We start from the raw sequence: 15,715 nt of genomic DNA, 5'->3' as shown, positions 1-15,715 counted from the left end.
AAGACAAGATATGGAGGTGGTTTGTCTGCATGCTTCCCAGAGAATTATGGTTCTAGATTTATCAAATACAATATCAATGGCAAACTATAGCAAGGGAAAAACCCCAACCTTACTCCTTATCAAATGCTGGAAACAGAGCTAGTGTAAGTATCCAGTCTTTTTTCATCAGTTACAAGGAATACTAAGAAAATATCAGGTGTTCTCCACCACAAAGTTAACCATCTACAGTCACAAAATTCAAAATAATAGTTCCCAAGGCAACCATAATTCGCTCAACCAATGCACACCATTCCCTTCCCATTACTCTACATTCTGCTAGGTGAATGTTCCCTATGTGACTCACTGTACACGCAACCATGTGCAACATCTCAGAGGAATGGGCAAGGTACACAAATTAGCAAGTCACATGTGTTTAAAGTAGCAGTTATCAATTCATATGGACATGAAAGTTTTAAATTACACAGTTAAGGTTTTTGTTTTGTTTCTCATGGGAAGAAAAGTTAATCTCATGTCACCAGTGCCATGTTTATAACAGAGGTGCTAGTTGTTTGCTTTTTAAGAATGGCTGGAGTATAAAGAAACACCAACAAACCAACCACTTGCTCACATACCAGTTATCCTTCTTCCCTTGGCATGTGGTGGGTAATTTAAGCTTCCATTGTAATATGAAAAGGAAAACCTTTTCAAAGGTTTTCAAAGGTAAAAAAACCCGCATCTGGCAAACTGGTAATTACATACTAATAAAACAAGCAACTGCTACATTTTTCTTAGGATTTACTGTGAAAAACATCATAGAAATATCTTTATTGCATTGTTATTTCAAATAGCATCCTTTGCAACTTTGACCACTGGGTGCACATGATCAGCAGCATTACTTTCCTTATACTCCCAATTCCCCATGCATGTTAAGACAGCACTACTGCTAAAGCTCTGCTGTCCTCCTTTAGCATCTGCCTATTAATTTCCATACATTTTCTGTCCTTGTGCTAGCAAGCATTTATGCAGCTTCAAGGACAGCCTAGATGAAGGAACCAAGCTGTGTTAAAGCTAGCCATCCAAATTGAACTGTGAGCTGTCACAGCCCTACTTTTTCCGTGCTGCTGACATGGCTGTTCAACCCAGGAAGAAAACTGCACCACAAAGTAGTGAGCAAATTCTGGTGGGTCCGTGTGCTGAGATAGCTCAGTTCAAAGTCTATGAACACCAGAACAGCACCAAGGAATCTCATCGCAGCCAACTATCCAGCTGGGTCAGGGACTGGGGAAACCAAGGAACCTCCCTCCCCCTCCCAGCTTAGCATTTATACTCCCTGCATAGAGGGAAGGGGAAGAGCACAACCAACTCCTTCAGTTGTGTCAGAACACTAGACCAATGGCTGGCCATTTTTCATAGATTCACTCTAACCTAGAATCAAAGCCAGGTTAGTTTTAATGCAGATTGGTCTTTAACTGTGGTCTATGGGTAGCTGCTTAAGCGCTTACACAGCACAAGAGAAGGGGAAAGCATGGAAGAGGAAGAAGCTGCCAGGGAAGTGCAGAGCCATCTTCTTCACAAGCAAAGCAGCAACAAACACTCATGGGATTATAGTAGTGCATAGCCACATCTTCTCCCAAATAAGTGGGAGCATAACACTTAGGAAAAAAAACATTGAAAACAAGTACGAAACTACAAAAATTGTCAAAAAGCTCTGTCCAGATGCTACAATATTAACAATTAAATAGATCTTAAAATAGAAAGCTTTCACTTATTTGCAGAGTGTGTCTCCTGTTTAATTCAAATATTTGAGGGCAGAAAGCAGATTAAGCTATGTAGGCAGACCTGAGACCACTGGGAACTTTTCAATAAAATATAATATAAAAAAAACCCTGAAGAACTTTTCACAGGAAAGTCAGATTAATCTAAAGAAGTTTCTAAAACATTCTTCAAATAAGCTTCTGGAGTCCATTCAGCAGAAACTTCTGCTACTCCAAAGGAAGAAAAACAACCCCAGTCAGACCACAGAGATGGGGATTGGGTACATGCCTGGAACTTCTGTGACAGATCAGAGCACAGACCAAAACTAAGGACATAACCCTCATGTGGGTTCAACTGCAGAAGTATAGCTTGTGCAGGGGAACGACACAGAAGTTGGAAGAGTTAAGAAGCCACTAATCTACATCCAGATCTGGAACGTGAGGAAGCTGAATCTCTCGCATCATGTAGCTATGTACTCCCACCACTGATCAACAGATTGTTACAGCAGTCTTGTTCTTTCTTATGCAAGAAAAACTTATGTTTTCTAATGTTGTTAAGGGAGCAAGTCTAGTCACAGGCTATACGGAAAGCCACACACTGCTTACTAGTTTTCTAAGCAACTGAGGAAACCAAGCTACTCAAATGTAAGGCCTGGCAGAACACAACCCTTGAATCAATATTTCAAGAAATATTTTCTACTTCTCATTGGCAGGTCCTACAGCTAAGAATTAAAAAACCCAAAACCAAAACATGAGTTTGTCTCCTAGGCAGTTATTAATCTCACCGTTGTACTATACAAATTCTGTAGGATATTAAGATGTCCTTCTAACAGCATGTTAAGAAAGCACTACCTCTATAGCACAAGAAGGGAACAGAAGCACAAGCAGACCAAGTGACAGATAAGGAAGCACAGTTTGTTACTGAAGCAGAAATCAACACACACTTCAATGTACCTTGATTTTTTTCTCTCATGAAATATTTTTCAAACAAGTGTAAGGGAAAATAATTTAAGGACCTTTAACTGCTTTTCAAAACCTAAAATAAATTATATCCCAACATATGAGATAACAATATCTCTAAGGCTGAAATCTGACAGCACTCTTCTCCACACTTCAAATAAACGTTTAGATAGCAGATACTCAACCTGAAATCAGTTAAAGCTTTTTGAGAATTGTAGCCGAACCCTTCAGAGCATTCAGTTACAAACTGTCTGAGCTTGGACATCGCAGAAGCATAAGCAAACCAAACTATCTGCTGTTGTACATAGTTCTCCATAAACAATCAACATTGCATAACAAACTTTTGAAACTTAAGCATTACAACAAGCATGAGGTACCTTTTTAACCCATTAGAGAAGCCAGGCTGTACTTTCTAACACACTCTCCAAGCCAACCTTTAAGAGTGCTTGGCCTAGAGAGCAATACAGCCCCACATCTCTGTAAGTTGATACAAGTCTGCACAAGGCATATAACCAAGTTATCACTTGCTGATGCATACATAAACTAGATGTCTTGGGGAATAAGAAACACAAGTCTAATGCATTTTATTTTATGAAAGGATTCCCCTGACAGAAGAAATATTCTCAGCTGATAACCTGCTATTTTCCTTGCAACCAATAAGCTAAAAAGATATTGTGTATAAGCTAACCACACACACAAGGCATTGCCTGTTATTGTCAAGCTTTACATAAAGCAAAGAATATTCCAAATGACTTTTCTGTATTCAGTATTTTCTACAATAACCGTAATATATTTCAAGCAACTGTTCAGAAGGATGAAGCTAATGAAAGATTATTTAAATATCTGTTCCTTCTTCCCTTGAAGTCTTAAGTCTGAGAGCTTTCCTCCTGTTCATGCTACATTCCACTGGACAATTTCACATGCTCTCAATCAATGCTGGAGTGTTTTCCAGAACTCAACACCTCCATACCAAACGTTACGTAATTAGTACACGATGTGCTTCAAAGTCAAGGCCACAAGTAATTAACAACACATTCTGGCCATCAATACATCTTGTAACAAGCAAGAGCGATGAAGAGAGAAGCTGGGACTATCCCAAAGGACGGTCCAGCTAAATTCACTTCGAGCGTGGAGGCTGTCCACAGCCGTGTAGCAGCACGGTGAAGGCACAGGTGCGCCCTCGCATTTGGGCGAGTTAAGCAAGTGTAGAAAACGCCCTACGCAGTTTTCACCGTACCCACTCCGCAGGGCTGAGCCCGAGCAAGCACCCCCGAAGACGAAGGTGGAACGTCCTCAGCCCGGCCCAGGTCCTTGGGGGCAGGCCAGTCCCCTCTGGCGGCCCGTGCCAGCAAGTTTAGCGAAGAGCGCGTCCCCGGGCCTAAGCCAGCCGCCGCCGCGCCCCGCCACCGCCACAGACGGTGCCCCGGGACCGCCCGCCCCAAGGGCTCCCCACCGCCCGATACGGTGTCCTGTGGGCCACAGGAGCCGCGCCCGGCCGGCCCCAGGCCCAACGAGGCGAGCCACCGCGACCGTTGACATCGCGTGACGCCGGCAACGACCGCCCCCCCACCCCTACAGCGACCGTTATCCCCGCGCGCCCGCCGGGGTCTCACCTCATCGGCGGGCGGCACGGGGGCGGCCATGAGCTGCCGGGCTTCGCCAGCGTCCGCCGCCGTATTTCGAAAGATCCGCCATTTTCACCCCGTCACCACCGCCCCCCGCGGCCCGCCCCCACCACACCTGCCCCCGACGCGCCGCCCCGCCTCGCCTCCCCACCGCCTGCGGGGCGCCCCCCCGAGCTGCCCCGCCACCAAACCCCAACTGCTTCCGGACCGGCAGGGAAGGAGGCGGCGGCGGGTCTCGCACAGATCCCCGGTCCGCAGAGGAAGCCTCGCCGCCAGTCCCCCGCCGCTTCCCAGGTCCGTTTTAACCCCACCGCTCCGCTACGGCTTTGGGTGCAGCTGTTCTCAGCGAACAGCGGTGAAGAGAGCCGCCAAGCAGCAGAGGGGCGACCGGGACGGCTGTCCCCGCGAGCACAGGGAGGTCGGCGGGGCCGCCCGGGAACCCGCCCCGCGGCGTGGAGTGCGCCCAGCGGGGCCGGGCCTGTGCGTTCCCGGCAGAAGGCGGCTGTCAGCGCTCCCCCGCTCCCTCCCTGCCAGCGGACCCATGCCCGCACCCCCTTCTTCGTCCTCCCGCCGCCGCTTTCCCGCCCCTCGCACTCACCGGGCGGGCGGGCGCTATTCCTCCTCCTCCTCCACCACCGCCGCCGCCGCCACCACCACCACCGATGCCTCTCTCCGCCGCCGTCGCCGCCGCACGCCCTCCGCGCCTCGCGCCACCCCCGTCCCCCTCCCCTCCGCTACTTCGTCCGGCGGCGCCGGCGGCAGCACCCGCGACGAAGCCGCCGTGTTTGTTCAAAATCACGCGCCCCGCGCCATTCCCCCGCCGCATCCCATAATACTGCGCCGCGCCGCCCTGGCAACCGCCGGCGCAGCTCCCCGCGCGTGCCGCCCCGCCCCGTGCTTCCGGGCCCGCCCCACCCGCGCCGGACAGCCCGCTTCCGGGGCCGCGCGCGCTACTCGAGGAGGACCCAGCCTTGCCCCACGTTGAGACCGCCGGTAAGCCTGCACGCACCCACGCCCGATTATATACGTATATCTTTCTATACGTGCCGCCCTGCGGCCCCAAAGGGAGGTGCGTGTGGGATCCGCACGAGCTTTATCCCCGCGGCCGGGCTCTGCCCGCGAGGACGCCCCCTGCCACGTGACCCCGCCGCGCGGCCGCCCCTCTAGCCTGCCGGCGGCGCGGCTCTATGGTTGGAGGAGGTCTGCGGCGCGCGACGGGGACGGCGGTGTGTCGGCGAAGATGGCGGCCGCGGTGAGGCAGGACCTGGCGCAGCTGATGAACTCCAGCGGCTCCCACAAGGACCTGGCGGGCAAGTGAGTGCCGACGCCGGCCTCCCCATGGCGAGGCGGGCGGGCGAGCGAGCGGCCGTTGGCGCTACGGCCGTTGGTGGGGGGGCACGAGGGGCTGCCGGGCCCTGGGCGGGCGAGGCGGCTCTTGCCCCAGCAGCCGCGCTTCTTTAAATAAAACGAAGAAAGAAAGAGAGATATCGCCGTATGATTAAGTAATTTTTTATTTAATTTTCGCTTCTAACGACGGCTTGCTCTGCGCTGGCGGTGTCCTAGTGCAGGCTTTCACGCGGGGCCTCAGCCCTTGGCCGTAGCTCCCTCCTGCCCGCCCGCCGGCTGCGCGGAACTGATCGATCGGGGGATTTATCATCCTCGACTGCTATAGATATGTTAGTAAATCTGTTACTATATTTATTTATTTATTTATTCATTTTCATTAGGTGGGTATTTTGGTTGGCAGATCTTGGGGTTTGAGCTATTCACAGTGGAATGTGTCACATAAGTTTTCCCTCCCCCGAGGGTTCAGTCAGATGTCGATCAGACAACTGAAATTCTTAGAGTCTCAGTCCAGTTCCTTATTTTCTAGAGGAATTGCTTCACTTCTGGGAGTTTCATGTAAAAACTTGGAAATGGCTTCAACATGAGTGTAGTACTTCATCAGCATTGCGCACGCAATGGTCCAGGCAAAGTTAAGCTTTATGAAGCATGAAAACAGGAGTTGCTGTTTTTGCAGGAATAAACACTTAAAAATGCATAGTTTGTGCCTATGTTCATGTCAAATGGCCATAACATACTATTTACTTCCCATTCCCAACACTGTTCCTCGTTCTCTTTGAAATGGCATTTGGAACATTTGACTAACTTTATTAATCTTAATCCATGAGCGATATAGTTTTGATTATTTCTCTGTGCACTATACTAGGGACGTGATTTTTTTTTTAACCTTGAAAATTGCACGTATATTCACAGATAACAAGACGATGAGCTATGTTATCTGAGAATCTAGTCCTAGGATTTAAAAAGAGCCAGATACCAGTTCCAGGTGAATGATCCAGACATTTGAGCTCAAACAATTTGGAAAATTGCCACCTCAAAGGTATAGAAAATATAAGCAAAAGTAGGACTCTGACATAGAAAATAAGCAGAGATAAAGAACTTGACAGTGAAAAAATGTGCCTTATGACTGATTTTTTAATCTGTTATTTTTTTAATCTGTGGACAGATATCGTCAAATATTGGAAAAAGCCATTCAGCTATCGGGTGTAGAACAACTTGAAGCTTTGAAAGCTTTTGTAGAAGCAAGTAAGTGCATCTGGTATAATCGGTTGCACACTGAGTGAAGTCCAGGTCTGTAAGATTGCATATTTGTTAGCTCTCCATGAGGCTATGTGAATACATGATATTTTAGTCCCATTGGAACTCAAAACACAACTAGAAGAGGAACCATCATCGCCACATTCAGAAGTTAAGGGAGAATGGACTTGTGCTTTGTAAGTTGTAACTTTCCAGCCTGTCAGCGTGACAGCGTCAGAAGGTGAAAACGGTCTCTGTTGAATAGTAAAATTGATACTGGATGCCAAGAGGTATTTAATCTAACAATGCCCTTCTTCCCCCATTTCAAGTTAGTTTGAAAAACTGTCAAGAAGAAATAGGTAGGGGTTTTTTTGGTGTGTGTTGTATTGGATGTTTAGCTTATTGAATACCTCTGTAAATTATACCTGTTGTAGTTTTTTTAATTTGAGAATAAACTTAGTAAAATTTAGCCTAAAGGTTTATGTTGTCCAAGATGTTTCAGCAACTGAGAGCAGTGATTCAGAATGAAACATCTCTCTAAAGTATAAATCAAAGTGAGAAATTAATTATCTGTTGGGTTAGAACACTAGTGACCCCTAGTGTAAACAAACTATTTCTGAGAGAAGAAAATTCACCTTTTAAAATAAAAGAAGAAAAACCCCCTTCACTTGGATACAGATTTAAAAACTTGAAATATTCAAAGTTTATATAAAAGCAAATGATCACTTATAGTTCAGGTACTGATAAGCATTGCATCTATCTTGTGTTTTTTTTCCATGCGTCTCTGAACCAGTGGTGAACGAGAATGTCAGTCTAGTGATCTCACGTCAGCTACTGACAGATTTCTGTACCCATCTTCCAAGTCTTCCTGACAGCACAGCCAAAGAAATCTACCACTTCACCTTGGAAAAGATACAGCCTAGAGTTATTTCATTTGAAGAGCAGGTGAGACATCAATGACAAGAGGTTTTTTGTTTACAGGCTTGGCTTTGTTTTTTTTCCCCTTACCTGCTAACTATTTTAAGTCTTTAAAAAAGCTGTTCAAAACAGATATTCTTACTTGGAGTCTAATTTTGAATTCCTGTACATGCAAAACCTGAGGTAAATGCAGAAAGTATTTAGGACTGTGCAAAGAATACAGACTTTGTCTCTTCATCAGGATGCTGGGCATGTAATTCTTCCACTACCAGAAAATGACTTCTTGCAATGAAACAATACTTGTGCTACTGAAGGTAATGTGAAGAGACAGACCGGTACTCTTTGTATTGCATTTTACCCAACTAATGGAACAGGCAGGTGATACAAAGAGAGAAGCATCTTGACAAATAGTTCTTGTTTCAGAATAAATATCTCTGTGTGTGTATTTTAGCCATAATCATTTTACCAGAAAAAAATGTTTTCTTGAAATCACTATTCTAGTTAACTACTGAATGTGCGGCAGTTCTTTGTTAGTTCAGTTCTTGGGTTTGTTGTACAAGTATTTACCATCGATCTGAGAGTTCTTATAAACGATGTTTATATAAAAAGCCTTTAAGATCCAATATTTTAGAAGAAAAGCAAGGCAGTTTCTGCAGTGATTTGTACTTGCTTCTCTTTATCTTTTGTCTTTTTAAGCAGCTTTTGCTCTCAGTCTTAAACTGAACGTGCTTGACTATATGTTATAATGATTATGCATAAATTAAATCCAAGGCATCATATGATTTCTTTTTTTTTTAACCAGACTTCTGCTCATAAAACGCAGATTGTAAGCACTGATGTTTTACCTGCTGACAGCTGCTCTACAAAGTAGAAGTTTCTGCATTAGGATCTAATCATAGTTCACCTCATTCATGTTTCACAGGCATGATATGAGGTATAACTGCAAGAAATGGCTTGTGAATCTTGGTGCTCCAGTTCTTGAAAGCCTTGTTTCATCTTTTTAAAAGCTTTATAAAAGGTTACTACTTGTTGCTCCCTGAAGATGCAATCCTTTTAACTTGCCACAAGCTTAAGTGGAAATGCTTCAAATCAGCAGTCATATTTAAAAAGCTTGGTATTAAAGCTTGATCCAGGAGTCTCAAACAGAACTCTTCACACGAGGGTAGTTGTGTATGTGCAGGTTGCTGCGTCTGTGAAGCTGGGATATCTGTTGAGGGGATTCATGAACAAGAACAAATAATGTGAAAGTTAATGCAGAACCATTCAACTTTTATAGCATTTGCTATTGATTTTATCATTGTTTAGGTTGCTTCAATAAGGCAACATCTTGCATCAATCTATGAGAAAGAAGAAGACTGGAGAAATGCAGCACAAGTGTTGGTGGGGATCCCTTTGGAAACAGGGCAAAAGTAAGTACTGTGCTAGACACACTTCTGCGTGGTTAAGTATACTTGCTGCCTTTGTACTTAACTAGACCAGCGAGTGAGAATTTTGGGGGTGCATATTTTCCCAGGGTTTCAGTAGTTCAGGCCAGAACTACTGCCAAATGCCAAAAGTATAGCTTGATGACTGTACACTGCAATAAACAGTTCAGTGAGTAGAATGACTGCACCAGAAATTTTGCACTGCTAGTTGTGTCGATAAACAGTATTTTTGATAGTATTTTACAAAAATGGTTCTAAGGTTCTTGAAAGGTTACAGTTCTTCCACGTGTTTGGCTTTACAGCTCAAAATGAAGAGAGAGTTTGAAACTGGATATTAACAAATAGTTAACAATTTAACAAAATAGTTAAAGTTGAGTTTTTTGTGGAGTTTTTTATGTTTGTGGGTTCTTTTTTTTTTTTTGTTAAATCTAGAACCCTTGCTGTTACTTCTCTGTGGCTGTTCTTTCTATGCTCTTTCTCTGTATGCATGTAGAAGGAATTGCTGTAGGTTTTGCCTATTTAGCACCTATTGGTTCGAGTGCAAGTTTGCTTCTTAACTCAAGTGGCTCACCACTTACAGGAAACTTCCAATCCACTAAAACCAGATCATTAGAATGTACATTTGTGTCTTGGTGGACAGCATTATTTCTACTGGTGTTTGTAGGAGCCTATATTCTCTCTATAGGAGCCTGTGGAGTGTATATATATATTCCAAAGTTCTATATTTGCATTCATCTCAAATTTCCTTACACTGAACAGAGATCACTAATTTTGGTGTTAGTGAAAAAGAAAGCAGGGTAAAGCAAATGTAGCCAAGTGCTTAAAAATCATAATACATGTTTAGAACAGCAAAGAGCAAGGGTAGTTGTGGAGCAACTCTGAGCACTTGCTTTTCTTTTTCTCTACAGACAATACAATGTAGATTATAAACTGGAGACCTACCTGAAAATTGCCAGGCTGTATCTGGAGGATGATGACCCAGTTCAAGCAGAAGCTTATATTAATCGAGCTTCCCTGCTTCAGAATGAATCAACTAATGAACAGCTGCAAATCCATTATAAGGTTGTCTAACTTGCTTTATTGCTTTCTCTTTCTAAAGGGAAATGATTCCACTTTGAGATGTTTTTATGTAATGCCACTTGATAATGAGAAAAGAGACAAAGGGAAAAGCTTCTAAGTGATTTTGGGGACTTGAGAGCCACATCTTAGCAATAATTCAAGAGCTCATTCCTTATGATTTGGACATAAGTCTATAAAGGTTCCTTAAATGCCAACTTTACTGATTGAAAATAAAACTTAGGCTTCAAAACATCTGAAATATTGTTGAAAATATTACGTCTATCTATGTCTGTAAATCTAAGAGGGGGAAAAAATTCACATCCCATATTAGGGACAACGGAAGCTCCCTCCCACTAGTAATTAAATAATAAGTCCCATCCGTAAAAGTAGCTTTAAGTTTCATGTAGTAAAGTGACTGCTAACCTTTCTCCTTATTTGTGGGTTTACTGTCTACATAGTTCATACGCTAATTTCTTGAATCATTTTAGTAACTGGGATAAGTAGTGATAACTATAGCGTGACAGAACCATCAAGTGTGGTGGTGTTTAAAATTCTGCAAGTCAAAGCAGATGTGCCATGAGCTGTAACTCAGGGTGTGGTGGTTTTGGTTTGTTGGTTTTCCCTTTTCTTTTTCTCCCCCCCCTTATATTTTAAAGCATGCACTCAGTTGGAAGTGTAAATATTTTCTGTAAGCATTAGAAAAGCACAAGGGAAGGGAGAGAAGAAATATCAGATGCTGTTACAGTGCTGAAAGGCAAAAGTAAACACTTGAAACATATAAACCGCTACCTAAGTGCTAGCTGTCAATGTCAGTAATGAAGGGGGAGCTTATGTAAGTACAGGATCAGCTGTACAATATTTCTTTTACTTAGTTTCTGGCATTTAGACATTTGTAATGTTTAACGTGAAGAGTGCTGGGAAATGCCCTTTGAATTGCTTTGCATGATATTTTAGCAAGGGATTTACGAGTCAACCTAATCATTCGAAGACACAGATTTCCCTAGGATGCAGTAGAGCAATATTTATGGAGCTGTCACTTGATAATGTGGCAATTTATACACACCTATATTATGCAGCCACCCCTGTTAGTTTTCTTTTCCTGAGACATACTTTCTTTTTAGGTTTGCTATGCTCGAGTTCTTGATTACAGAAGAAAGTTCATTGAGGCTGCCCAAAGATACAATGAGCTCTCCTATAAGAGCATAGTCCATGAAACCGAACGACTGGAGGCACTGAAGCATGCTTTGCATTGTACGATTTTGGCATCAGCAGGTAAAATGCACGTTACGTTTTTGTATAAAACACCCAGCAGAGCTATTTCATATCCCCTGAAGCAAGTCAGCTTGTGCATTACTTGTGGGGAGGGATCTTGTCACCAGGGTTTGGTGAGGAATCCAGAATTGTGAACGTGGTGTCAAAATTACGTGTTGGCATACTGTTAACTCAGAGTTGGATTACTTCTGTGTCTTTGCCAGTGATAAGGTGGCATCTTGGCTAAAGATTCAAAAGATAGTGGCAAACAGTGTTTTGGAACTGAACATAACTGAGTTCCTTCTTTAGTAGAGCTTTGTTGGTTATTTGCATGTATTGAGGAAAAGAAAGATAACTTTCTGTTGTTTACCTCTAAATACTCAGTGCTTTGGTGATAATTTATGAGGATTCTTCTTGACTCCTAGGACAACAGCGTTCTCGCATGCTTGCTACACTCTTCAAGGATGAGAGATGCCAGCAGCTGGCAGCCTATGGGATCCTGGAGAAAATGTATCTCGACAGAATCATCCGTGGAAATCAGCTGCAAGAGTTTGCAGCTATGCTAATGCCTCACCAGAAAGCAACTACAGCTGATGGTACATATTTCTCTAAAGCCTCCTAGTGCTAGGTGCTCATCCACAGGAGTTGTATTTGCCCAATGCAGTCAAAAAGTGTGTTGGAAAAGAATTTCGTATTGCTTATGTGATTATTTTAAAATTATTTCCCAGCATGATGCCCTCATGAGTATAATTTAATAATAAAGCTTCTTAGCCATCGTTCATCTTTCTCATTGGCTGTTAAGGTTTTGAAATACTCTTCCAGAATAAAACTTGTAAAAATCTTGTTTCTCTGTCCACGTACAGTCCTCTTCACTGACAACCTCCCAGTATTTCTAACCTTGCTTCATACTTTGAGTCTCTGTCCTTTTGAACTTCTCCAGTTCTAAGGCACTGTTATAAATAGGATGCCTAGCAACATGTGACATACATGTAGGCTGTAAATGGTTTGTGCGGATGATAAATTTATTTGAACTGCTTCCTGACTTGACAGGAAGATGATAGATAGTGAGGGGACTTGGACCTCACACTGTCTCCAAATTGTTTTCTGATCCATCTCACTGACATCTTATTAGATCTTATTAGAACAGAGTGTTCTTCCTGGAACATGTGAACAGTGAGAAATAATGTGAAGTAATGACTTCACTGGAATCCTAAACACACTGGTCTCAATTTTCTAAATAAGAAGAACATTGAAGTGGAAAAAATATATAAGCATAAAATGCCTCTTAATCAGGAAAACCTTCCTCGTGAACAATACTCATTAATTAAGGACAAATAAACAACTCTGTAATAACAGATGAAAACTGCTTAAAGGTACTCACTATCAATAAGCTGCAGCCCTTTCCTTGGGTCAATTTGTTGTTTATTTATAACCTGTACTTTTTGTCTGTGTAAGTTAAAGAATGCAGGTTAGTTGGCCTTTAATAATGTGCTTATCTTCAACTAGAGGTAAAGGGGCAAATGAACTAAACTGTTAAATCAAGAAGAGGGAAATTAGATGAGGGTTTATCACCATACAAGCACAGTAAGAGAGAGGTTAATTGTACCCCCAAGAGCAGTAATGAATAAATGAAAATGGAATGGTCTTTCCATTTGGCAAACCCAAGGGCTCCACTTGATTATTCTAGAAATTAAATAAAAAGGTTTAAGCTACCTGTCCTAAAATCAACCACATGCCATCTCTCTCTTTGTTCACTTTCTTCTGTGTAGCATAACACTGATGCAAGGCAGGTGCATCTGGACCTTCTGCACACATAACCCTTGGGAAAGAAAAGCGTTTTCCATCTGCTTTACAACACAAACCAAGTATTTAAACATTATAGTAATGGAATATTTTCTCATCTAACTCCTAAGGTTCCAGTATCCTGGACAGAGCTGTTATTGAACACAACTTACTGTCTGCAAGCAAACTTTACAACAACATTACTTTTGAAGAGCTCGGAGCATTACTAGAGATCCCTGCAGCTAAGGTATCAGTTTTCTACATCTTTTGTAAAAACAAGGAGCATCAGAGACATGAGAAAATATCTGTGGTAAATATTAGAAAATAATTAAATACTCCATATTATAAGGAAGGTTAAATATCTAGCACATCTTATTTGAAGGAAAGGTACACAATGTGGAATGAACAATAGTGGAGTTAGATACCACTGAGAGTATGTCTAGTCATTTAATAATTACTGTTGTCTGTAGGTTCTGTGTCCTATCCCCCCACTGTGCAGAGATGTTGAAAAACCCATAAGGACTATTAAGTGTTAATAATTTTAAAGTTTCTAACACCGTTTTCTCTCTTCATTATTTCAGGCAGAAAAGATAGCTTCTCAGATGATAACTGAGGGTCGCATGAATGGATTCATTGATCAGATTGATGGAATTGTTCATTTTGAGAGTAAGTTTAACCACAGTAATTAATTTTTTTAGCACCATTCAGAGTGAGCTTTTTGAGATGCTGCCTTACAGTGTAAGTAAGGAAATTAAGTTTCTTAGTATTTTCTGTCTGAAGTGAGCTTGCTGCGTCTTGCTGTGGCCAGGAGGTGGCAGAGTTTGCCTTAATGGAGACCCACACTTCACACACCCCCACCCCGGCATTTTCTTGCCCACCGGAAAGTGAATTTCTTTCATCAGTCTCTTTGTGGGAACAGGTTCACTAGGAAGTTCTATGTTCAATTCTACTTTGCAATGCAGGAGTTAGGCTTATAACAGACAGCCAAAATCACTTTAGCTTTTGAATACAGGAATGAGCATGATGTAGCTGTGAGGAAGGCTGCTTCTGTGAGGTAGGTGAGGGCAGTGGCCGAAGAGGAGGTTACAGTTGCAAAGGCAAGGGAATTGCTAAGACTTACTTTGGTTTTTATGGTTTTTTGTTTGTTTTTTTGGTTGTTTTTTTTTTCCAGCTCGTGAAGCTTTGCCAACTTGGGACAAGCAGATTCAGTCACTGTGTTTCCAGGTTAACAACCTGCTGGAGAAGATAAGTCAGACAGCCCCAGAATGGACAGCGCAGGCAATGGAGGCCCAGATGGCTCAGTGACTGATTGTGCAGCCATTGTCTGAATGGAGGCAATCAACTGCCTGCTGTGCTGGAAGAAGGGAGCTGAGTAGGACTGTGAGCCAAATGAATAACCCACCTTCATTTCTGCACCTTATGCTTTCACTGTGGCTTAGGACACAATTAGGTGACACCATGTTTGGTGTGACAGTCCTCCAGTTCTCTGAGAATAGAATGATGCTGTTGCTGCCTCTGCATTGCACTCTGCTGTCCTGAAGGCTGTGGTTTTCATGTAGAAGAAGCTGTAATGTCTTTGGTTTTGGTTTATTTAATTTTATTTTTTCCACTGTACTGCTATAGCTTTGTAGCCCACTACTTGTCCTGCTGTGAAAATATAAGTGCCACGTTTCTTTTAGTTGTAATCCAATAAAGACTGGAATGAGCTACTTGGTTTAAGTGTTGTAGGGACCTGTTTTTTTGTTGGTTTTTTTTTTTTTTTTCTTAAGCAGTAACTTGAAATAAATTGAATTTTTGGAATTGTCAGTCTCAGCCCCTGGAAATGTTAAATGAAAACCAGCTTTTTTTCCTTCTCTCTGTTTGTAAAACACAAGTCTGAAATCTTAACTGAAAGAAATACTGACCCTTCTCTGGCATTGGTGCAGCAGGGCACAGAGTTATCTGTGCTGAGAGATAGGGTAAAAAACTGTTCCCAGGAGACCTTGTTGCAGTGATATGGTAAGTGATGAGAATGTACCACATGCCAAGAAAGGTAAGCTGCACATGCTCTTTGTTTTATTGTCTAGGTCAGCATGAATTGGTAATTTTACAAAAGTATCCATAGTGGTTTTTTGGAACTGGAGGTGTAACAAGAGACTCTGACAGGTAGGGATTCTGCACACCTTCTGAAACTGGAGTGGCTGGAGAATACTGTGCAGGTTACTTATATAAGGAGATACGACAACTAGGTAAGGGTGTTAATGTGATAAGCAGGACTAATTTGAAATGCTTATGCACAGCAACAGAATATCAGAGTGGCCCTTGTGATGCTTATTAGTCTGGAGTTATGCAGTTGTGCATCCTTATGGTCTGCCAGATACAGAAGTCTTATTGTGCCATTTCC

General features: G+C 42.8%; 2 protein-coding genes across 7 annotated transcripts in view; one reads left to right on the top strand and one right to left on the bottom strand.

Annotated features, from left to right (window-relative positions):
• LIN54 (lin-54 DREAM MuvB core complex component) overlaps positions 1 to 4,992 on the bottom strand; it is a 38,998-nt gene extending 34,006 nt beyond the window's left edge. Inside the window, exon 1 of one of the 3 annotated variants that reach the window (XM_064450414.1) lies at positions 4,917 to 4,992. Coding sequence is in view for 1 of the 3 variants with exons in the window: in XM_064450415.1 (XP_064306485.1) it covers positions 4,307 to 4,336 (30 nt within the window). In the remaining 2 variants the exon portion in view is untranslated. Of the gene's footprint in view, positions 1 to 4,306; positions 4,418 to 4,916 lie in introns of those variants that run through there. The other 2 variants (XM_064450415.1, XM_064450413.1) reach the window with 2 other exon arrangements.
• Positions 4,993 to 5,224: 232 nt separating this feature from the next.
• On the top strand, positions 5,225 to 15,051 carry COPS4 (COP9 signalosome subunit 4). Of its 4 annotated transcripts, none has more exons than XM_064450418.1 (11): positions 5,225 to 5,632; positions 6,575 to 6,701; positions 6,828 to 6,907; positions 7,692 to 7,843; positions 9,122 to 9,225; positions 10,149 to 10,302; positions 11,421 to 11,571; positions 11,976 to 12,146; positions 13,464 to 13,579; positions 13,914 to 13,998; positions 14,504 to 15,051. In XM_064450418.1, the coding sequence occupies exons 2-11, from the start codon at positions 6,652 to 6,654 to the stop codon at positions 14,635 to 14,637; spliced, it is 1,197 nt and encodes a 398-aa protein (XP_064306488.1). In that variant the 5' UTR covers positions 5,225 to 5,632; positions 6,575 to 6,651; the 3' UTR covers positions 14,638 to 15,051. The 4 variants fall into 4 exon arrangements, with proteins under 4 accessions (XP_064306488.1, XP_064306490.1, XP_064306486.1 ...); XM_064450419.1 differs by lacking the exon at positions 6,575 to 6,701 and adding an exon at positions 5,882 to 5,994 and having other exon boundaries at positions 5,616 to 5,632; XM_064450420.1 differs by lacking the exon at positions 6,575 to 6,701 and having other exon boundaries at positions 5,225 to 5,311.
• Positions 15,052 to 15,715: the final 664 nt, after the last annotated feature.

The sequence above is a fragment of the Phalacrocorax carbo genome, chromosome 4 (genome assembly GCF_963921805.1).
Source record: "Phalacrocorax carbo chromosome 4, bPhaCar2.1, whole genome shotgun sequence".
Lineage (NCBI taxonomy): Eukaryota > Metazoa > Chordata > Aves > Suliformes > Phalacrocoracidae > Phalacrocorax > Phalacrocorax carbo.
Note: the sequence above shows the minus strand (reverse complement) of the source record. Positions and strands in the feature narration are given on the sequence as shown.

Bases quoted from the DNA above. Each gene is read 5' to 3' on its own strand.
- COPS4 (XM_064450416.1), top strand. From the start codon at position 5,559: ATGGCGGCCGCGGTGAGGCAGGACCTGGCGCAGCTGATGAACTCCAGC. The intron at 5,633-6,827 runs GTGAGTGCCGAC...ATCTGTGGACAG, and splicing joins CACAAGGACCTGGCGGGCAA to ATATCGTCAAATATTGGAAA. The intron at 13,999-14,503 runs GTAAGTTTAACC...TTTTTTTTCCAG, and splicing joins TGGAATTGTTCATTTTGAGA to CTCGTGAAGCTTTGCCAACT.